At 38.8% G+C, this 24,648-nt stretch overlaps 1 protein-coding gene across 6 annotated transcripts in view; it reads right to left on the bottom strand.

The window, feature by feature from the left end:
- DGKI (diacylglycerol kinase iota) overlaps nucleotides 1-24,648 on the bottom strand; it is a 199,444-nt gene that overhangs the window by 56,026 nt on the left and 118,770 nt on the right. For all 6 annotated transcript variants that reach the window (XM_059472537.1, XM_059472541.1, XM_059472540.1 and 3 more), the window contains 4 exons: nucleotides 24,311-24,422; nucleotides 21,148-21,347; nucleotides 10,068-10,168; nucleotides 705-784 (listed from right to left, as the gene is read on the bottom strand). In XM_059472537.1, the coding sequence (XP_059328520.1) occupies nucleotides 705-784; nucleotides 10,068-10,168; nucleotides 21,148-21,347; nucleotides 24,311-24,422 (493 nt within the window). The remainder of the gene's footprint in view (nucleotides 1-704; nucleotides 785-10,067; nucleotides 10,169-21,147; nucleotides 21,348-24,310; nucleotides 24,423-24,648) is intronic.

Genomic DNA, 24,648 nt, shown 5'->3' with positions numbered 1-24,648 from the left:
TAAATGTAATGTCATCAGACTCGTAAATGTTTTTAAAAGCTACCACTAAGAGATTGAAAAAGTCAGAGACAATACATTAATGAAAACCCATTAGTTTTATCATTAAAGGGGTTCACACTTAAAATGATTAGGGTAATGAGGCATTTAGAGTCTGCATTTCCCAGGGTGTATTGTAGAATGAACTCTCATGAGGCAAGGTGCTCAAGAATAAGAGCAAAACCATTGTTAGTTGCATGAACACCCATTTCTGTGTCTTTGAAAATATCTAGTTGATACTTGCTGTGCTTAGTGGTGTCTCATATTACTCCATTATTAGAGAACGACATTTGCATAATTAGACCCACTCAAATGCCACAGTGTTTATCCTTGCATAACACACTTTCTAATCCATAATTTATGCATTTTCAACAAGATATATGGAAAGTCCTAGTATTCCATTATAAATCAAGGAGAAGTAAACACACCCATCCACTTCAATTCTGTTATCATTTAAAAGGAATCAGTATGATTTTTAATTTCCTGTTTAGGGAATATTTTTCAGTACTTTTATTATCATATCTTAATTCTAGATTTTTGGTTTCAATGATAGGTAAATTGCAATACTCTTCATACATGGTTGTTGCAATTATTAGACCCCTGTACTCAGAATGGGAAGAAGCATAAAACAGGTTTGTGAGTGATACCTGAATTCACAAAGGCCTCACCTCTTGCAGACGGTCAATGTACATACGACAAGTCTCCAAGTCACAATCTCCTCGTACAACTATGATCCCTAAGGGAATGGCTGAAAGAATCAGAAACAAAGATAAACCTCTTTAACTCAAGTCTCTTGAACTGTAACAGACTTGCAATGGTTTCCAACATTGTTTTTTTTCACACCCTCATGAAAGTTTTCTGCTATCTAAACATTAACATTTATGTAAAAGCAAGAGCATATTAATCATCATCACTTTCACCCACTTTTAATTATCAAATATTTCATTTTCAACCATCTTTCATGGTTTCATGAAAGAAGCTAAAACATATTCAGTTAAATTGAGTACTTCATTTTCACATCTGAACATCAAATATTATCTGTAAAACAAAGGAACCTATCCCAGAACAAGAGTTTTGGGGGGCACCCTTGTATCTTGAAATAAGAGTGATATTTCATTCTCAGAACTCAAAGTCTACAGGTTTAAAGCAATAGAAATCACAGGCTGATATCAGGGAAAACTATCCAATACCAGCTTATTTTTATCTAAGGCTGCTTTTAAACCAAAACAGATATTATTCCATCTACACAGAATGGACACATTTCCATATTTAGTCAGACAGAAAAAAAAAAAAAAGACAACTTGTGAAAATGCAGAAAAACCTTTTTTTTCAAATTTTATTAACAGGAGATTGAGGTTTTCACATTCATTCTGTTCTTGCCACCAAAGAGTCCAAAACAAAATCACAAAAAGAAAAATAAATTATAAAGAATACAATAAAAGAGAAAAAGGTGAGTCCACAATAAAGAGAGCTGCCTACTAAGATCTCATTAAATAAAAAGAAAACAAGTGAACACTCTTGAGTACCTGATTTTGTAAAAGTGAATCACTGAATTAAGTTATTTTTCTCTCCCTGAAGGGTCTTTAATCAAATAATGGCCAAAAAAATTATTGGAGCAGCAGGAAAGATATTTAAATTCTCACATGAAATATTCCAGAAGCAGAACAGAATATCAACTCATAAACAATTTTGATAAGTGGATAATGAGCAGCAACATGAAATCACCAAGGTTTCTGAGATAAACAGAAAACACAACTGTGCTGCAAACCTTCCTGCTGTTGAAGAGAAGTTGATTAAGTGGGAGAAAAGTATTTAAATACTTAAAAATTCTTCATTCTGATAAGAGAACAAGACAGTGCTAAGATATTGGGGAAGAGAGCTCCTATTTTTCTGGTCCACCAAAGCCTGAAGCACAAAGAGGAGCTCAGTGGTTTCCAAGGAGAAGAGCTGGGGAGCTCCTGCTGCAGTCAAGGTCACTGTGGACCTCAGAGGCCAGCACAGGGCTCAGCAGTGCTGCTAGAATTGTGTTTGGAAAGCAAATTGAACAGCAGAAGAACTGTAGACCCAGGAAAATGGGAGGCAGGGAAAAAATGCTGGAGTGAGAACAAGAACATAAAGAAGGAATAGGTGGGAAGGAAGAGGTTACACATCTCCTGAAACGACACTGACACCCAATAGTGATGACAGTCCCCTGCACATTTTCAGACGGGCCAGGTGGAAACAGTGGTCATGGAGACCTCCAAGATTCTTTCAGCGCAGAACAGAGACTGAGACACAAGCAAGTGGAAGGAGGGTTAGAAGCAGGGCTTGCTTCAAACACTCCAATGCTCTGGGCTACAGACTGATTCTCTTTGCTTAGTGTTTATTATTGCTTAACCTGTTTTGGCAGGAGCCCCTCAAGCTCTTTGCAGAGACTTCTTAATGGCTATCTAGATTCAATTGAACAGATCCCTTTGCAGCCCTTACTGAGAGAAGTGTTTGTTAAATTCATTTATAGCACTAAAAACTGAATTGTAGCAGACATGGCTACACCTCCAACAGCTACAGAGCACTGGGGAGTTACAGCACTGGCTCGCAGACTGTCACCACAGATTTTTTTCTCTCTCCTCTACACTTAATGCAGACTAAAGCTTTGACCTGACAAAACAACACAGATAACAGAATTGGAATCCTTAACTATCACCACTCCCGACAGACCAAAAGAGGAGGATCTTAAAACAACTGTAATTCTGAAGAAATCCTCCAAAGTATCTAAAAAAGAAAAAACTAGCATGCAGTAGATATTAGTGGTGATACTTAGTGAATCTCATCTAATGATTGAAGAAGTAGGGATTCACAGCTTTACTTAAATTATATGATACTGGTTCTTAGTGGACAAAGAACAGTTCAGAAACTCTGGGCTGTGAGACTTCATCCTTAAAAAGAAAAGTGCTGCCTTAACTGTTTGGAAATCGTGAATTAGCATGATTTATGGCACTTGGGGTCAGTAGCTAGCTAAGGTGTAATGTGCGAGGTAGGTCTCAAGTGGTTCCATTCCATGTGGTTCATGGCCTTTGAAAAGCCTTTAAAGTCATTACTGGATAACAGTAAAGTATATGCTAAAATGTTGCTTCCCAATTTTTGTTGTTGTTGTTGTTCATTTGTTGCTTGGTTGGCTCCTTTTGCAAAACCCATTTGGCTTTCAGCAAGGAAAATGTTCACAGCCCTGATTTTTATCATAAACCACAATAAGCAATCAAAATGCACCACACAGCCAAGATTTACAAAGTGCCTCACAATGGTTGCTGTTCTAAAACAAAAGCAAATGCTTAGTGGTTGATAATGGGATAGAAACTCTGGGGCTGCTGCTCATTGTACAAATAGTGCAATAGCACTCAATAGAAGCAAAAGGAGTTAATTTACGATAAATCAATTAAAGGCCAAGTCAACATGCAGAGCAGACAGTAACACTGTGGGCACTTTCATCCAGGACTAAAGGATCCTCTCTGCATTTGCTGTGTGGATGAGGATGTGGACAGTACAAATCCCTGTGGGGCACAGGGATTACTGGATATGCCAGGAGAGAGGTGGGAGGGCAAACACATCAAAAGGACAGGCACTACAAAACCACTTTCCATGTACACACACACTGTCCACTCCTGTGAATATGTGGATAAACCCACCCACGTGACTGTGCCAAAAATAAGGAATAGTCTCAGATCATGAGCCAAGCCACAGCACTCAAGTGCCAGATATTTTTCTCTGGAGGCATCTGCTCTTCTGGCCACTTGCATCCATCTCCCAGTTCCTTTGTGCCCCCTGAATGATGAAAAGGGACTTTGTCCAGGCAGCTGTGATGAGCAGCAGTGCAAGAAGCCCAGGAAATGAGACAGGCAGGCAGCTGCTTTATGATCTGAACCAGTACTGCAGAAAGGCTTTTGATCCTAGCAACACTAACCAAAACCAAGGATCAGCAGGAGGAGGGTTGGGCAGATGCAGCAGTATGGCCAGCCTGGTGTTCTAATTAACTGCAAGATTAGGAGTGATTTCCTAAGTCCTCATGAAATTAGCTATGGAATTTGTAAGCAACAAACAAATCTTCCACCTATTAAGTCCCCATTATGCTGAATACCAAGAGCTAGTGAACTCCTTAATAGTATTGAGGACACAAATGAAGGAAGCCCAAACATACTTATATATATTATAAAATTCAATTAACTTACCTGTTTATTGTTATGAAAGGATTCCATTTGTGATCTTAATACCATGATTAACCCACTCAAATCCCAAACAAAACAGCCTTGAGACAGAACATTATAGTAGATGTGAATGCCAGGAAAACTCATTCTGATTCTGATACCGCAGGGGACTGGGGAGATTAGACATTGGACTGTAAATGTTTAATGTAACAAATAAAGGATCCTCACTACTGAATATGTCATAAGAATGCCATTTTCCTGAAGGGCTTCCTGATATTAAGATATTAAGAATATGATATTATGAATATGAAGAACCAAGCAAATAGAGAATTATAAAGTATTCAGACTTTTCTATTAAGAGGTTTGGCTTTCACAGTTTGGTTTTAATAAAACTGAGTTTGTACAAAAGGACTTTCTTACCACACAAATCTAAGCCATGTGTCTCTTCAGATCCCTTCTGCTTATTATACTGAGAAAACCCAATTCTCTCTAGGTTCATTGGCTACCAGGTTTTTTTAGCCCACTTGCAAAATCCTCACATATAAGGAGGTAAAACACACAGAGTGAAGATTATCAGATTAAACCAGTCCATGTTGGAAAAGGCAGTCATTCCCTCCAGTCTCTCAGTGATTTTTCCAATATCCCGCCAAAAGGGAAGAAGCTGCCCAAGTCAAAGGAGGAGAGAACCTGTGCCAAACACCACACAAAAAGAAACAGATTATAGAAAAAAAATCCAAAGAGCTGGGAATTGAAGCTGGCTGGGAATGGATATTGGAAGTAAGAGCTGACAGCAGAGATCTGGATAAACAACAAATAAGTATTTAGGGTAAAGAAAAAGAGCAGAAACCTGTGCTGTGAGGTCTGCAGAGACAGACTAAGGCAGGAAGGATGTGTGTGGGATGAGTTATCCAAAGGGGACAACCAGGACTGAAAAAGTGAGAGGAAATCAAATCAGAAAAGAACTAAGGAAACATGCAAGTAGATTATGAACAGAAGAACCTCACAGAAAAGCCTCCATGAGAAAGACAAACTACAGTGTGATTTCCTGGAAACTTAATATTCTTGCTTCTCTCCACTTCTCTAATGTAAATATAAATATATATTTTAATAAATTTATAAATTTTATATAGATAAAAATTTTATAAATATAAATGCCTATCTCTTCTGGTTTAAAGAAAATTACAAACTTAACACACGACAATTTCCCACTAGCTCGAAAGCCAGAGGACTGTACTGAATATGCCCTGTGAAGTGTCAAGACAAGATAGATTTAGATTAGATATTAGGAAGAAATTCTCTACAATGAGAGTGGCAAGACACTGGAGTGGGTAGCCCAGATAAGTGGAAGATGTCCACATTCCTGGGAGAGTTCAAGGGCAGGGTCTTTGAGCAGCCTGCTCTAGTGGAAGAGGTCCCTGCCCATGACAGTGGGTTGGAACTAGATGATTTTTAAAAATCCCTTCCCACTAAAATCATTCTATGCCTCTATAACCCCATTATATGAAATTTCAATGGCTTGGGTTTACTCCTTCCCCCAGCCTCAGAGAACAGCAATTTCCAATATTTAACTCACTACTGCCTTCTAATCCTCTTGTTTTCACTTTGCTGGGAGGCTTTAAGCAATCCATTCAACCCCTCTCAGGTTCAGATCTTATGAAATCACTGTAATGAAGAAATACCTAAATTAGCTAATGTGTGCACAACACGTATTGACAAAAGAAAGTTGTTAGAGCAAGGCACTGACCTCTAAGCAGACTGAAGGTAATATTTTCTTTTATGGAGCTTCTACCACGTGCCCAGAGAGATCTACTGACAAATAAATGCCCATTGGTGCATCCTTTAGCAGATGAAAGAGAAGGTTTGTATCTGCACAACCTACCTTGTCTAAATCCACCCAGCTCAAAATTGCTTCCCAATATAAGCACATTTCCTTCGTGGCTCATCAGGAAGTCTTCTGCTCCCTGCTGACTTTTATATTACATATTCAGGATATAAATACCAAGTCCTGAGTGTTGGCCCTTTCTTATTTAGCTAGCTGCTCAAAAATCACACGAGCTGGTCTCCAAATAGCTTCACCTGTGATATCCCTATGTTTTAAAGAGCCAGAATGCCTTTGATAGATCAAGGCTTCTAAGTGCATTTCTGGTATGAGGAAGCTACAGTATCACTGTACATGTACACATCACAAAGACTCACAAGCTTGTCACTCTGTGTACCCCCATGTATCTGGTAAGAGCTCCTAGGATGACCCCAAAATCCTCAGGTAACCCACAGATATTAGAGGCACACATATTATAGACATTTAGCTACAGATAATCAAAGAGAAAAGAATTCAAGGTTAAGCTCCCATCATGTTACAGCATCATGCACACACACACAGCAAGGAGGCTGCACTGAAAAGGAATGTTAGGTTACAGTCCAATTGTTAAACACATGGAACTAAATTTTCTTTTAACATTTCTCTTGAGTCTAGTGTGCCATTTTATTCTAGAGGACATAAGGAGCAGCTGGCTCTGTGTAAAAGAAAGTATGGGAAACCCAGAGCTGACACAAGGCTGAGAGTTATTTCTAATACTGTCATCACTGCAACTGGGTATGATTCCTCCTTAATCTTAGTGGTACTGAGGAAGATAAAATTATTCTCCATGGCTAGGGCACACACAACAAGCTAAGGGCAGTAAGGGTTAACATACCCTATTAAAAAACCCCACAACTGTTCAGTAACTGCTTATGGTGGGTTATTTCACTGATATATTTTTATGGTGCAAATCTGAAATGGTGTTGCTAGGAAGAACTAAGAAGCACAGAAGATCACTAGGTGACTAGCTTATGTTTGGTTTGTTTGTTGCCTTTTTTTTAAACCAAATTGGTTTCCACATATGCCTCCATTGTCAGGAAATTCTTAGTTATATTGGAAAGGAGAAAATACAGAGTCACACAGAAAGATTTTGCTGTCTTAAAAATAACTCAATTGTTCACCCACAGTGCTGCTTTGGATCACACTTTACTGCTATAACAGGAAGCCAGAGAGATAGCGCGCACAAGATAAGCAGGCAGCAGAGGCAGAAATAAATTCTGTCCACCTAGAGACATCAGTCCACCTCACTTCTTGAGTGAGATAATCTTAGTTGTGGTCATTGTAATGTACAACTCTCACATTGGCCAGAGATGGTGAAGCTTGTGACTTCGGTGGCAAGTGCTTAGGACATGAATAAGGAGGTGTTAGAAAAGACAACTACATTTGCAGTGAAGAATATTAAAACATAACTAAAATGCCAACATACATCCCTTTCTTAAAATGCTGCATCAAAGCATTCATCCCTCCTCACTGAAGGATCAATAAGCACCCTCTGTACCATCATTAATCATCCCCCACACAATACTGAGATGCTGACAGGAGAAAAGGAGCAGCAAGGGGAGGGAAGAAAGGGACAATTCACAAACAGCATCTGGGTTAAATGCCAGCTGCATTGACAAGAAAAGTAGAAAACAACAGAAGGAGAATGAGCTGAGGACAGTCATGCCCTTCAAAGGACAAAATGACATTCTTGAATTGTTCTGGAGGCTTTCAAAATGAAGTGTCTACCTCCAGCAGAGTGAAGATTAATCTTCATGGAACATTTTGTATCATGAGCTCCTCTATGTCAGAAGACAATCTTAGGTGAAATAGTTGATAGATTCAAATCAGTATTACAAGTAAGCAAGTGGGATTAATGTATTCACTGTGAGTTAAAATGATCCAGATTATTACAGTGAGGTTAGAGCTCTCAAAAATGTATCATGGAGACACGTAACAGGCAAAAACTGTAATAGGTTCTTTGCTATTTTTCCTTAAGGGACAACTCCTTATTAACTGGCTTCCTTTTCCTGTTCAGACTGCTGTGAGATTGTACTTGGTTCTCAAATTATTTAGGGAGGTTGAACTGTTTTAATCCTTGTGGATGAAAAATGGATATTAAGTACAGCATTCTGGATTCAGTTGTAAGTATTCTGCCAAAGCCTGAGCAAGTAGATAAACTTGGTCTCCTGCAAGCATCTAGGGAGACATTCATACTGCAAAGACTAAGGTGAAGTATCTTTTCTTCTGGTCTCTTTTAGGATAATGGGGATATTTGCTCTCTCACATTCTTAAAGTAAGTAACAACAGTAATGCACAAGCATTACTGGGACAGTTAAAAGAGGAGTAGTAGGAAAAACAACTAAATGAAAAATATCTGGGGAGAACAGTACAATTCAACTATGTTACATTATCATGGTGGATATGCATTGACTTAAAAGATTCAAAAGTGTTTCATTACAAATGACCTACCAATGTCCAAAAGCAATCATTTTAAGTCTTAATGAACAAACACCTCTTTTTTGAATGATAACCTCTTAAGCACACTCCTACTAAGTGATCAAATCCATATGAAATACAAAACCAGGATGTTAGATCAGTTGCTGGCATTTTCTTATAATGTTATCATTATGAATTTTGGCAGGTGGCAAATAAATACACATCTACTCCTGCAGTGACAATAGTGTAAGAAGTTGTTTGTTTTGTGTCAGAACATGTAATGGCTCCTAAGGACAAAGGAGTGTCCTAACTACAGACACAGAAAATTTGCATCCATACTAAGGATGGATGAGAATACCTCTCCTCAGATGGGAAACCCTCAAATGAGCCAAGTTGTTTCTGACAGTGTTGGGGAGTTGTGTACAGTGTGGCCTGAAATCTACTCAATGTCAAACTCTCAATTTAAACATGAAGTAAGTTCTGCTCCAGTGAGGAATAATCCTGATCCTGTTAAAATTCTTCTCAGTCCAGTGAAGGCTTTGATTGCTTTAAATATGACCAAATTCCACTAACTTCACTTAAGGCTGTCAAGACCTATGTTAAAATTTAAGCTATTTCAATTCTTTTGGTGTAAGGAGAGATAGTAAATTGAGGAGGGGTAGGACTGGAAGAGTGAAATGGATACAGTTTAACTATCTTCTAACAATAAGATAAGCAAACCAATTAAAAGGATTGCCATCCTGTAATTACCAAAGCACTCTGTATTGCAGAGGGAACTGAAGCTCTGTTGCACAACAAACACTCATGCTTGTAATTTAATATGAATAATGAGCCAGATGCATAACAAGACTATTAAATTGTTATCACAAGAAGCCCTGTCCCTCATTGATTAATGACTTTGTGTGTCACCAAGGAAAGGAATTCCATTTTTAAGTTCAGATTGTCATCATCATTGTTGCCAAAGCAACCACTGTCTGCTTTTGACTTACCCCTAAACACAGCAATTAAACCATTACATGAGGAAACAAAACAGCGATTATTCTCTGAAATGGAAAACTGAAGGCTGGTAAAGAATAAGGGTGTGGGGAACCCAGATTTGCTCCCCAAGATAAATGTACCTGTGCAAGAATCATGTTCCAGGTCAGTGCACATTCTCAATATCAAATATATCATGCTCTTCCACTCAGCTTGAAATCTGATGCTAATCATAAAATCTGGTACAGTTTCATGTACTAGAAACCCAGCAGAACCAACAGAAAGACATTAATAAAAAAATCTCTGTGTACAAAACACTTATTTTACAATAAATATAATAATAAGAAACATATTTAAATAAGAAAGCAGTGGAATATCTACACATGATCTCTATAGATGCTATTTATATAGAGAGAACACATTTGTACATATGCACATATAGATGAGCATACTCTCGATATTACTCATCCAAAAGTGTGTGCTTGACTCTGTTTTTGGGGGTTTTCGTTGTTATTTTTGGGGTAGGGGTTGTTTTGGTCAAAGTAAGGTTTGTACAGAATGTTCTACCAAAAGCAGCCACAATCTGGCTTCTCCCAACTTACAAGCTTCCCGGAGCTTTTCCTTGTCGTAATGTAGCCCCTCGTACTCTTGTAAATTAATCCTGTTCACTCTGATCCGCAGGCGATCTGGGATGGAATGAGGACTGCAAGAAAACAAGAAAGCTTCTTAGACAGAGTGTTCCCTGAAAGAGCAAAGGAAAACAGGATATGAAGGGATTTCAATCTTCTCTGAAAGAAGAAAATGCACAAGCCTCTTCAGACGTGAGCCATGTCCCCACAGGCCTATGCCTGCATTTACAATTATGACTTTCTACTGCACAACAGCATAGATATTACACCTTAAATAATAACAAAGATCAAGAATCCTGTTGGTGTTTGTGTGACCTGAAACTGCAAAGGTTTCTTCTGAATTCTTATACCCCTCTGTAGCTACCCCACTCTTCTCCAGTTTCACTTTGTGTAAATTCTTAGAGCCCCACCACAGCCAGTAGATAGATCTGCCAACTTGAATTTCAAGACACAGAAAGATGGTTCTTGGGAAGTATCTCAGGACAACTTCTGCCCAGGAGAGCATCTACACCACATTACTGAAGGATCCTGATCCAGCATCTCAGGTCTGAGAAACAGTCAACAAAAATGCGGCTAAGAACCAGATTTCGAAAGTTCTGAGTCTAATACTCAGAACCGAGGAGGACTTTTAAAAGCAAGTAGCAGTATGGCAACCTCGCTTTTACAGAATTTAGTTTGATTTAGATACCTCGGTATTTCTAGATACTGACCTACTGAAAGACTCAATAAGTCAGTTTCTAGAAATTAGGTATTCATATACTTAACATGAAATGTCCATATAAATATGGATAGAAATTTGTCCAGAAAAGCTTTCTTTTTCATTTCACACTAGTTACTACCTTAATGTAACCTATTGTTTGATTTTTTTTTACGTTTAGCTAGATGCTATCCAAATTCATTTAGCCACACTAGAATCTTCCACTTTTAAAGAGAAAGAGACAATCTGTGTTTATAACACACATAGCAAATGTCTGCCCTATAGGAACTCAGCCCTAGGTCAGTTAAAAGTAGATTACTCACTCTGTGATTTTAGTAAAAGACTGTCTATATTTTCTGTTTTAATCTTGTTAGTACCAGGACTCTGCCTACAGTAATATTGACTAATACACTCTGAATTTTCAAAGGCATAATGCTGTGTACTCTCATAAATATACAGTTTGGCTTCTTTCTCAATTTTAAACTATTTGATTTATAGCATTTGCACTGCTAGTGAAGGACAAGGCACATCTCACAAATGTTACATGTGTTATCTCATTTCTAAACACCGGTTCAAATGTGAATTTTCTTTACTAATGTCATCAATTAATCAGTGGTAGACTTATGTTCTATCACAATGGGCCTCATTTCAAACTCATTATCACAATGAATAATCTGGATCTCATGAAAGCAGGAGAGGAAAACAGGATGATCTCATGCCAACATCTGCCAAACCTTGGCTAATTGCCTCCCTTCCAACCTGCCTGTTGGTGTCCAAACTCCATCACACACAGGATGGTGTTTGGACACCAAGGGGAGAGAAAGATAACACTGGCTTCTGTAGATATGCTGACTCACTACCTAATGCCATGTAAGGAAGAAAAACAAATGTTATTTCTTAGCTTGAAGCCGATGGCAACCTACTGCATGTGCAGTATCACCTTCTGAGTCAAATTAGTCCTTTCACCTGAAAAGAAGTGAGCAAGGTCTTTTTCTTTGCTTGGAGCTGGAGGAAGAAAAGTATCTAAAATTAAGAAAGTCTAGAATATTTTTTTTTCTTCCAAAATCCACACATACACTCTCCAAAATTCTCTTTTCATTAGAAAATATTTAAGAAAATATTCCCATGCTTTTGCAAAAGTATAAAAGTATATAAAAAGTATCATTTTTTATATGTAGACACACTGTATATCTGACTCTTTCTGCAGGAGCAACAAGCACCCCATCTAAAGTGTGATGTATTTTCTGAGGAGAAATAGGAGCAGGTCCAGTGTAGGAGGGCAATCAGCTGGCAAGTACCAGAGTTTGGTATTCTGTTCTGCCCTCCTCTCACTCCATTTTTTTAAAGACATGCTAAAACCACTACATAAACAGGTTGTGTGCTAAAACATACAAATGGAGAGAAACAGAACTTGGCCTCTTGTCCGTTTGAAAAGTTTAGTTATCTTAGTAAAAAAACTGTAACCTTGGAAACAGTAGCTTTCTATAGAAAATAAGCTATTACCAGAAATAGCAACACAAGGAATTCCTTTCTACAGGGTAGAGATTTATACCTTAGCGAGGTCCAGTCACAAGCAGCATATTCATAACACAAGTAAACATATACAGTCATACCTAAAAACATGTGTGTATTGACACATGCACAAAAGAGACATTTATTCAGTAACTGAAGCTTGATGGTTTTATTCATCAGTTCTTTGCAAACACCCTTTGTTCTCTTATAATACTCACTGGCTGACACATTGTGTCACTAAATTTTATTACCTATTCAAAATAAATTGATTCTAAAACTCACTACTTGAATATTCATTTCTTGTGCTATCAGACTAGCAGCAATTGACACCAGGGTATATTGTCCTCATCAGTCAAACTAATTAACTCATTCATTCACACAACTCTATCTAATGGAGCTGAGCAAAATACTTCCACTATCAACACTACTGCAGTTTTCATGGACACTGCATCATAATCCATATTATTATACAAATAGATCAATTTGTCTTTGTTCAGACATACTCAGTATATCCAGAAACCAGAATGATTAAATACATAAGCATGCCCATGTAAAAGCAAATAACAGGGTGATAGATGTCACTGAACAGAAACATTTGTACAGTATTAATAGAAATAGATGTCTCTAAACACTGTGTAAAACAACTTGCTTAACTGCAACAAGAGGAAGAAAAGCTTTCCACATAAAGCAGCAATTTATAAATAAATTTGGGGAGATTGCTGCACTTTAATTCAACCTAAATTACTTAAATTACTTACCTCTTAATTATTTTTTTACATGGTGTATTACATAGCCAACAAAAAGTACTTGAAAGTACAGATTAATGAAGTCTATTACTTCCTAAAGGATCTAATTAGGAACTCATTGCACAAACACATCAATCTACAGAACTAAATCCTAAATGTCATTTGCCTCATGAGGATGTAAATAAAGATTGAGGTCAAATAAAACATTCCGTTTGTTCATGTTTATTATTTATAATGATTTCACTTAAACACAAACCTAAATATGAATCTTCCCCAAGATCTTTCATCTAGGAAACACACTTGGCTTTTGATGAAACTGTGAGTTCCTCACCCCTATTAATCATCCAGCAACAAGTGAGAGGATGCCAGACAGCTCACTTGGAGCACAGCTGGTTTTCCTAGGACACGTGCTCCTGCTTCCAGTCACCCAGGGAAGAGCACAGGCAGAGCAAGCTTGGGTCCTGCCCAAGCCTGGCACTCCTGCACAGCACACAGCTACACTTCTGCCACAAACCAGCTTGATTCAGCTGGGGAGACAGACTTGTAAATTATAAATACCCCAATCCCTATTTCAATTATTTATGAACCCAGTCAACCATTTCTTACACTTCATGTCTCCACAGAGAAAGGAATGATAAGAATAAACAGTCCAACAAGTCTACAGCATCCAGTGACAAATTTCTGATAGATCTCCAAGAACACAGCCCATACCACCTTACACACAAATTTTAACATGATTCAGTAAACAGAAAAGGAAATCTACTTCCCCCCATACAAAAAATACTTGAGTAAAAAAAAAAAAAATCAGTCTTTTAGGGGATGTTTGCAGTGACAATGAATGATTAATGAATTACCTGTCTCCTAGAGAAGAAATAAACATGAAAAATTAATTCAGTATTCAGCCATTTAGAGCAATTGGAAAGAGGAAAGCTGTAGCCAAAAGAGAAAAAGGAAATTCACCTTACTTTCAAGACTACATTGACAAAGCTTGGAAATGGTACATTAAAAATAAGTTTCTGACAGCATCTATCTACTTGAAACATAAGAACTGCCACAACAGAGCAAACTCATTCAGCCCCTTCTATGGGGGAACTTCAATGCTTCACAAAAGTTCCTGACTATTTTAAGGTGAAGATCTTGCTAAACTCTTTACCTAAAAAAAAAAAAAAAAAAAAAAAAAACACAAACCCTTGCAATTATAAACTCTACCACATATTTTTTTCTTTCATTTGGGAATCTGAGCTAGATGAGCAGCCATGTCATAGGGTGTTGGGCCAAAGGACAGCCCCCTTGGTTAGAAGAAGCATTGGAAAGAAAAGATAAACCTCACAGATGGGGTAAGAATTTCATGACAGAACAAAATAGTATAATAGTAATAATAAATATAATAATAATAATAATAATAATAATAATAATAATAATAATAATAATAATAATAATAATAATAATAATAGTAAGGGGGTAGAGAGAGTAACAAACATGAGAGAAAAAAGAGATGCACAACTGCTCAGCACTCAGCATATCCCCAAAGAGCAGTCAGACCCCTCCCAGGTAACTCCTCCAGTTTACACACTGGGCGTGACCTTCTCTGGTTTGAAACATCCCCTTGGCCAGTTTGTGTCAGCTTACCTGGCCTCACTCTCTCCCAGCATTGAGTGCAGCTCCTCAGCAGCAGAGTGTGAGACACTGAAAATAGTGTTTACTTGGGATAAACACCACTTAGCAATAACCAAAACATTACTCTTGCCATGAATCAAAAAAACAGTTCTGTACAGCTATTAGGGAGAAAATTGGCCATGACACAGCCAAAACCAGGACATAAGTGTTATCCCAGATAAGCCAGGTTAACCTTGGCTAACCCTAGTGAGTTCTTTGGTACTTTCTTATCTCACAATTTCTTCAGCAAACACATTTGGCTTTGTAGAGCTACACCCACAAAGACACTTAAAGTACAGACACATTCTGAAGTTCCCAGTAGAATCTGAAACTTGCTTTTCTTCTCCTGCATGCTAACTGTGCTTCTCTCACACATTACCCTTCCAGGCACAGCATGTTCTCCCATAAGTAATAATCCCTCTAAAGAGAATTATAGAATTTTTTGGGGTTGAAAGGTACTTTAAAGATCACTTAGTTCCAACTCCCCTGCCATGGGCAGGGACACCTTTCACAAGACCAGGTTGTTCAAAGCCTCATCCAACCTGGCCTTGAGTACCTCCAGGGATGGGGCACCCACAACCTCTCTGGGCAACCTGTCCCAGCACCTCACCGTCAAGAATTCCTTCCCAATACCTAATCCAAACCTACTCTCTTTCAGGTGAAATTATTCCATTTGTCATCACATGCTCTTGTAAATGGTCCCTTCTCCACGTTTCTTGTAGGCTCCCTTCAGGTACTGGAAGGCCACAATTAGGTTACCCCAAAGCTCCTGTTCTCCAGGTTGAACAATCCCAATTCTTTCAGCCTTTCCTCATAGGAGAGGTGCCCAATCCTTCTAATCACCTTGGGGACCCTCTGCTGAGCTCACTCCAACAGGTGAACATCCTTGCCATGGTGGGGACCCTGAAGCTGGATGCAGCACTAGAGGTGAGGTCTCACACGAGCAGAACAGAGGGGCAGAATCATCTCCCTGGACCTGCTGGCCATGCTGCTTCAGCTGCAGCACAGTTTATGGCTGGCTTTCTGGGCTGCCAGGGAACACAGGACAGCTTCACATTCAGAAATCCACATGCTAAACAGGAAAAACTGATAAGAAATGAGGAGACTCAATTCCCTATAAATCATGTTTCAGAAAAAAAAGAAGATATCTCTAAGCATTTTCATCCTTAACTCTGCATTTGGAGAGCAGTTCACTTTCTATTACTTTCTATTACTTTCTCCCTTACACTTTGTCTCCTACTGTTCTTTATTAGACTCTCCTCTTATAAACAGTAACCATATTCAGCCTGAGAAGGTTGATTTTGTTTGGCATTTGAACCTCTAAAAGCAAAAATACTATTTTCTATTACTCTTTTTTTATTCACACAGGTTTTATACACATAGTCTGCTGCAGTCATTACCACAAACTCCATAAAGGAGTAGTATTTACCAATACAGTGGTATTTGTATTTTTATTTATGCAGATTTTGTAACTGAAAAAATATTACCCTACCCACAGTGTTTATTCCACTTGTAGAAGAAATGCAGGGGCTACACAAGTAAATATCTCATTTTTCAATGGTAATTTTCAGCATCAACCACACAAGACAAATGTACTCTCACATATGCCTCTTCTCATCTCTGAACACCCAGCAGGAAAATGCAAGTTCTCACCTTCCTTTTAAAAGACCTTCAAAAATACAATGCTTGTATTTACTTACACACCTTGTATAAGCATTTGCAATGGATCACACTACAGTTCTACTGTCTCTGCAAAAAAAGACCACATGAGCCTAATAAATTGGCTGCCCTAAACTCCCATGCATCTCCTGCTGCAGAAATCCTGACATTTATCTAAGACAGGCTATAATCCATCACCAGGTCTCAGTAGGATCTGCCCTGCTGTTCAGTACTAACTGGAACTCAGTCGTCTTCTATGTTGTTCAACAAAAAACCACAAAGCAATATTTGAATCTCAAAGCCATCATAATCCAAATCATATTTCTGTGTTACCTCATGGGTTCCTATTTTAATTTGCCAGACACATTAATTGGCAGCCCCAGTGCAGCAGCATGCTTAATCTATTTTTATAGATTTTAAGATAGAGAACAACTTTGACTTTCAAATTAGTTTGGGGCTTGCATGTCTTTCTCTCCCTGCTTTACTCTGACAGCTGATATCAAATGGGACATTAAAATGAACTGCATCAAAACTTGGAGGTCATTTTCCAAGGGATATCCCTGAGCTTGGAAGTAGTACTCGTTCTCTTAGACACATGGCTCAAAATTCTGTGTAAGAAATAAGGGTTACCTCAATTTTTTCTAGAGGCTGATTCAGATGCTGAATTGGTGAGGCAAGTTGGTTTCATTACTTTATGCTTGTCAGCAGAATACAGCAAACTGGACCCACAGAAAAGGCACACCAGACTGAAAATCTTTCCTTTCTCCAAAATAGTAATGAAGCACTTGGAGCTTTCTGAAATTTCATAGAATCACGGAATGGTTGAAGCTGAAAGAGATCTCTAGAGTTCATCTGGTGCAAGCCCCTGCTCAAGCAGGACCACCTAGAGCAGGCTGTCCAGGACCATGTCCAGGCAGGGTTTGATTATGACTAAAAATAAAGATTCTACAACCTTTCTTGGCAACCTGTGCCAGCGCTCTGTCAACCTTATGATAAAAAGCATTTTCTCCTCATGTTCAGAGGAAACCTCCTGTGCTGGATTGAAAATATCTCATCTCAATTCTTTCCAGGAATGATGCCTGGCATTAAACCTCAGATGTGCCTGTTGCCATGGATGTTTGGGGAGCTGGCTGATGGCTGAACCTGGTCACCCATCACCAGACATGTCCTGCTCACCTTACTTGGCTACTGTGGAACTGTGCCCCATCAGTCATGCGGTCATCTGAGCTCCCTCTTCCCATTTGTCTCTGGATTTTACTGCCCCATCTCTAAGCTGAATGACACAGGGTAATAACAAAAGTCTGTGGAACTTTTAGAATAGAAAAAAGCCAGATACTCACACAGTGAAGGAATCAGGGGGAGCCGAGACTCTCCTCAGGTCAGCAGACTGCACTTTATGGATACTATAAGGCAGCAGGAAATGAGTGGCCAGGAGAAAAACAGCACACAGTGAGGACAGACAAGAAAAAAAGGTGAGACAGAGAGAGGAGTGGAAGAGAAGAAAGAAAGAGAAAGACACACACAACATTTAAACAGAAACAAAAGGAATGTGTCACGTAAACGTTGAATGAAGGGCCATGCAGAGCTCTGAGCCCACACTAGGAAGCCAAGAGCAACTGAAGACATGCAAATGGACAAAATCACTGCTATGTGGCACACAGGAGCTTTCTAAAGACACAAGTGAGGAGCAGTGAAAAGCCCAGAACATAACTATACAAGACAAGGGATCCCAGAACTTCTTCCACAGGCACTGAAAAATTTCAAAGCAACAAGACTTTGGAAGCAGGTCCAGAAACGCAAACAAACATCAAAGCTGAGATCCAGATGGATGGAATTGTCTCCAAGGGTTGACCAACTAATTACTGTTTAAGGAAAAAATACCCTTACTGGAGATTTTGTATCTACAATGACAAGTTGCTGTTTCCATTCCTCTTGCTCATACCTTAGGGAAACTTGCATTTTATTAATATTCATCTTTAGTGTTTATATTCACCCTTAGTATTTATATTCAAATGGTCCCTTTCTTTTTCTTGAATGCATCAAATATGTCTTATCTAGAAGATCTTTCCTCTTCTTTCTCTTCCATTATGCAGGGTGCTCTCCCTCAAGCCAAAGTCAGTGAGAGCAAAATTTTTCAATTCAGCAAGTGTTCATTAACTGAAACTTACTGGGGAATATACTATGCAGGAGTTATTACTCAGAAAATTATTTCTGGAAAAACTGAACCACAGTTTCTCTTCTTATTCTCCCTAATTTTTGGTATAGCTCTCAACAGCCACATTCTTGGCTCAGTCACAGAAAACAAGCTGTGTTGTCTCTTGCACATTGTACTGTGATCGATAGTGGAGAACAGGAATGAGAATTTAGCCAACAAGTGTTTCAAAGAGAAAAAAAAAAACACAGAAAAAAGATTATCAGGACAAAAAATACAGGAGCAGTGTAAAACTTCTTCAAGTCAAGTCTTGTTCTACTCACTCCCACTTTTTATATGGCAATAATATCAAAGCTGACAATAATAATAAATCTGCATTTCTGTGACCAAGATAATTTTCTAATTGCTTTCCTGGCAAGGAGCTCAAGAAGAGCTGTCTAGTAATTAAGGATAGCTCCAGACCCACTGACTTATCTCACACATCTAACATTTAAATGATAGTCATTAAAAAACCCTTCATCTATCACGTCCATCCCATACAAGGCTCACTGGGGGATTCCAACAGAACAAGGAGTTATATCCTAGAGATCAAGTTAAGAAAAATAGATAAACATATTACAAATTTCTTCACTTGTGCAATACTACCAATCAGAATTATATTGAATGAAATTCTTACAATAATAATATTCTTCCTAGATTTTAGCTTTTAACAAGTCGTTTACTTTTTATCACAGTAAGAGAAGATTCAAGTGCTCTCTCCTTCCTTTTTAACACCTCAGAGTGAAGTACATATACAGATATATATAGAAATAGATGTAAATATCTACACACACAGTTTCTGATATGTGAAGCTGAGACTACAGTTCCTGACAGATCATTTGCATTTTCCCAAGACACAGATCTGCAGAAAAATACGTCAGCCAAATCAAAGGACTCTGACAGCAATTTAGTGTACCATGGCACATTTAAATCAAGCTAAACCACAAAGAATATCCCCTTGACAATTGGCATATACTAGAAATCTCGATTTCCCTACCACAGTTTAAATTCAGATCTAAAAACCCAAACCTAACCCATTCTAATTATCAGTTTGAAATACCATGAATTCTCTTTTTACATTTGCATTAGCCTCCTTCAGTGCAGAAAAAGATGTCCCAGGGCTGCCCTTTGCTTTCACTGAAGAGTGAGGAGTTGTGGTTGGGTGAAACTGGGCCCTGCTGCCCATGGTTAAGAGTCTGCTATTCTCTGCTCAAGAAAGATGAGTATTTTGTATCTTATATATTTTCCAGGCAAAGAGAAATTGCACATTAGAGAAATGGGTTTCTACTGCAACTTAAAGAATTAGTCTCAGTAAGAGAACAAAGTGCTAAATTGAACAGGAACCTGTTGAAAGTAACCAGGGTGGCTTTGATTATATTAATAGATTGACAGCCAGGGAATGAAAAAAATTCTTAAGGGCTGGAGTCAAAGTTTGAAGTAAAGCAGGATCTTTCTCTAGATATACAGCTGTAAGGGACACAACTTTTAAGATAGCTGAAGAGAAAAGGTGTACCTAAGACCTTGTCCTTTTTTTTCCCAGTTATAGGAGTTAGTCTTTTGGAAGGTATTACATCTCTTCACAGAATTTGCCTCACCATTACAATTGCAACAGCAAAATTCCCCCACCCATTTCCCCAGAAATATTAAAGCCTCAGTGGATGAGTGTTTGAATTAAATGTGGATCCTTAATAACTTCAGGGCATTAGTTCAGTATCTTTGGATAAGGAATCAATTGTTTTGCTTCATATTTGGAATATTTTATGAAAAACAGCAAAGTCCCTTGCACAGTCATTTTACCAGCAATAAAGACCTCTACAAGGATTACAATAATACCCTCTACAAAATAATCTAAATTATTTTATTGGGTGGCCACTTTCATGGGTTAAAATTTTACTATTTAGGTTCCTTCTGATTAAATTATAATTGCAGTACTGGTAAAGAAAGTGTAATCATGAAAAGGAATGTTAGTTCTGCGTATTCCTCTTCACAAGCTACTAGTTTCCAATCTCAGCTTTTCTCTAGTCACATTTACAATACTCATTTCTCATTTGAGTTTCTATACTGGAGAAGGATTTCTTACAAAGTACAAACAGTTCTTTCAGGACATTCAAATTTTTCTCCATAGACTCTGCCAGGCAGCATGTGCTCACAGCAAAGACTGAAATATGTTCTGATTAGCTCTTGATTGTGGCAATTTCTTACGGGGTCTTCAATGCAGCTTAAAAAGCAGATCAATAAAGCTGAGAAACTAAATCAAAAAAACTTCAAGGGCAAATGGCATACATATGCAGAACCATCGAAAGCCAAGGGGCACACTGCCAAGCCTGCAGAAACCTCTCTAAATAAATAAATACATAACAGAAAGATAGAACACCAGTCTGAAAGCAAGACAAGAGTAACTCAGAAGATAAAGAGTAAAAGAAAGTCAGGTAAGTATTTACAATAGAGTGAAAAGGGACTTCAGAAGATGTGATTTTTTTTTTTAATTTATTTTTCAAATGCGCTGCAAGTCCAGTACATGCAAAATCCACGACAGAATACACTGCCCCACACGGGCCTCCTGCCTCTAGGACATGCACGTGTGCAACTCACTCATTCAGCAAAGGCATGGATGTTCTCCTCTTGCTCTTCTGCACCATGTTGGCCTGGTTCCTCAGGGAGATGCGGATGAGGGAGGGGGCCAGCCGGCAGGGCTCGCCGTCCACTTGCATGGGGATGGACTTGTACGTCAGAAGCGTCACCTCCCGGCACTGGTGCAGCCGCTCCCCGTGGCCGCCCACCTGCAGAGCAGCCTGCAAGCACCAAACAAAACACACAAACAAACAAAACACCAAGCAGGTCTTGGAGTCTCTGCTGGTCAGAGGGACCCCGAGATACAGACAAGTCTTTTCCCAGCCCAGCAGTCAAAGAAGGAGTCAGGATTCCTCAGCTGTGGTTTTCAAGGTTGTTTATTATTTCTTATCTATAACATTCTTTCTCTGGCCTGCCAGGTCTGTTCAGCAGGTCAGTGCTGTCTTTTATACTAAAAAGTACGTGTACTTTATTTACAATAATTTCCCAATACCTACCACCTATGTTATTCAGTGCGTCCCTACCTTAAACCAATCCAAAAGTGCCACCATCACCCAGAATATGGGGGCTAGGAAGAAGGAGAAAGAAGGACAAAGCACATCCAAATTCCTCCATCTTGGGACTCCGAGCCCCCATTCTAGAAACCCCAAAATTCTACTTTTCACTCTATAACAAGCTAACTATTATTCTACTTATACTCTCTTGACTTGTAATTCTTCATATAAAGGCGATAATTTGCTCCATGGGTCAAATTCAAAGTCACAGGTGTCTTGGGCTCTGTGCCAAGGCCTCTGAGCCCCCTGGCAGGGGCTCGAGCCATCCAGGACAGCCAGAGAGATGTCCTGGGTTCCGACAAGCAGGGAAAAGACAGCTCAGAACAGAGGCAGCTGAGGCAGTTAAAAAATCCAAAATGCCACTTTGCTGGCAGTGTCCTTTATGCAGTACTCCATACCTGAGTTACTCTGAAAGAGCACAATGAAAGCATTTTCACCCCAAAACTGCAAAGCAACAAGCAGATATCTACTCACATGGATTATAGGACTAATCATCTATATATACACACATGTGCACACACAAATTAATAACTGTGCTCATTCCTAAAGCTTTCAATTTGTTTTGGTTGGTTTGTTTTTACAATAACAGTCATGCTAATAGTTATTTGCTCTTTAAAACAACATCCCTAATTAGATACATCTGCGAGACAGAAAAACTATTTCCCCTTCCTGAACAGAATGGTCCTTAATGTGAATTAGTAAATTTAAATTTTTTATTATGAAAGCTTACACATCAAGTCAACCTCAACATTAGACAGGCTGAAAAGAGCAAGCAGAAGGGCCTTGTTAAAACAATTAAATATCATGTTAAAGAATTCATTTCAAAGAAATTAAGCAAGGAAGACAATGAGCAGATCCTTCAAGTTCGAGGCAGACATGTTTGGGCAGAAGTGCTTTTTTCTAATGAATATGACTATTATTTGGCAATTCATTCTCATGTCTCAGATGCAGAAAAATAATCTCATATTAATGCAATGCTAACAGAGAACAGTGTAAACACAAGTCAAGGCCTGTGCACTTAATATTATGGATCAATTGACAATATGACCAATAATTAAAAATGCCTTTTAAAAAGTAGTTCTTTCCCTTGGTTTCACAGACTCACTTAGGTACAACAAGCACATGTGAGACATACAAGGCAAGTTAGGATTATATCAAAGCTGTCTAGGGTTATAATCATTCTTCAGCATCACAACCAAAGCACACCTGTAGGCCCACAGTTCTCAACCAGGCTTCGTTTAAAGAGAAACAGAAGCTCAAAGGGCCCTACTTCTTAAATTCAGCCCTAACTGAAATTGTTGGTAGCTTCTGAGACCTGTCTAGTCACTTCCATTGACTAGAGCTGTGTTAGAGGCAAAAATAAACAAGTCCTCTGATTGAAAACTGTCTGTTTGTACATGCTAAAGTTTTGACAGCATTTTCAAAAACATGTCCTAAACTTCTCCTCACTTTTATTCCACAAGATGGCTAATAAACAAATTTTTTCTTGCCGGTTATTTCCCTAATCCACTAGATCCATTAAAAAAAAAAAAAGTCCAGGAAGGTATCCTTAACTCAAACTTTTAAAGAAAAGATTGACCAAAACTGCCTTTTGCTTACTTTGAAGATTAGATTTGCCTAACTTCCTCTTTGAGGAAACAAACACCATTATTGTGGGTATTTACTGAAAGTGACATGGACTGAGGGCAGGTCACACAACAAGGGAGTTTAGCTAAAAGAGGCTTATCCATCTTTGTTTTAAACTAGCTTACATGAGACAGAAGCAACAAAGGCCTCCAGGTGTGGAGCTGTGTCAGCTATAAAAACTTGCCAGCAAGTCCAGCTGTGGGCCTTCTGCTGGCCACACTAAGCCCAAGCTGCAGTGCCTTAGGCAGGCTGGTGCAAGCATGGGGAAAATTGCCAACTCTGTCTGCATTTAACCAGCCCCTGAAGGCACTGTCACAGTGTTTGGCCACTGCCATAGCAGGACACCAGGATATTTACAGCAAGATTGCTTTTATGGTATCCCAATTTTAGCTCATTTTAAAGATGGCATTGGAAGAAAGTGCACTGACAAATTAACAAATTAAAATTGTTGGCTGAATTTCCTTTTTCTAGCAGAATAAAAAGGAGAGATAAAATTCACGCAAGAAATACTAATAAAGTCTTCCGCATCTATTGCTAAAGTTTCACAAGACTTTTGGTGAACATATAGAAACTGTATGTCCGTATAATGAATGGACATGAATTTATATAATATTTCATATTTATATACCAGCAATACTTAAAAATAGACTTTACAGCAATAGAATTAAATATACAAAAGTTAAAGAGAAAAGGGACTGTTTATTTGACCATAGAACATTGCCACAGTAAAATCATGACCTCATGCTCTTATCATACTGTTCTTACTGTATGTTAAACTTGCCATTTAACTTCAGAGCACTGCACATGCAAATCAGCCACATTTTGCAAGTAATACTTTTGATTATTAAATAACACTTCTCTTATTAGAAAAGAAGTATTTGACTCTGCCAGTTAACAGCAGAGCATCTGACTATGGGGAAGCACATCTGATTTTCAGTAACCAGGAGTATTTTGCAGAGTTGCCCAGGGAGCCCTCCCAGCCTGGCAGCACCCCCCGCACTCACCAGCGAGGCCATGGTGAAGCCGATGACTTCGATGTAGCCATCGTCGTGACGCTGCGGCTCAAAGTCTCTGTGGTCACCAGGGTTCCCCCAGGGCATCGTGCCAGCACAATACCTACAGGGACAGGTTTGGAGAGCCAGCTGGAGAGAGCAGCTTGCCCTGAGAGGTCCTGACTTTTAGCCTTTCAGGCTGTTCTTTTTGTTCCCAAGCTGATACAACGCCCTCAGGTGTACCCGCCATAAACTTTATCAGGTTCCTCTCTGAGAGGAAAATGGGGAAACACCAGGAAATAGGTCAGAGAGCAGCAGCACTCCCTATTTGCTTTGATTCCTGCTGGTAA

This window comes from Ammospiza nelsoni, chromosome 5, assembly GCF_027579445.1.
Source record: "Ammospiza nelsoni isolate bAmmNel1 chromosome 5, bAmmNel1.pri, whole genome shotgun sequence".
Lineage (NCBI taxonomy): Eukaryota > Metazoa > Chordata > Aves > Passeriformes > Passerellidae > Ammospiza > Ammospiza nelsoni.
This window is presented reverse-complemented; position numbering and strand designations above follow the sequence as displayed.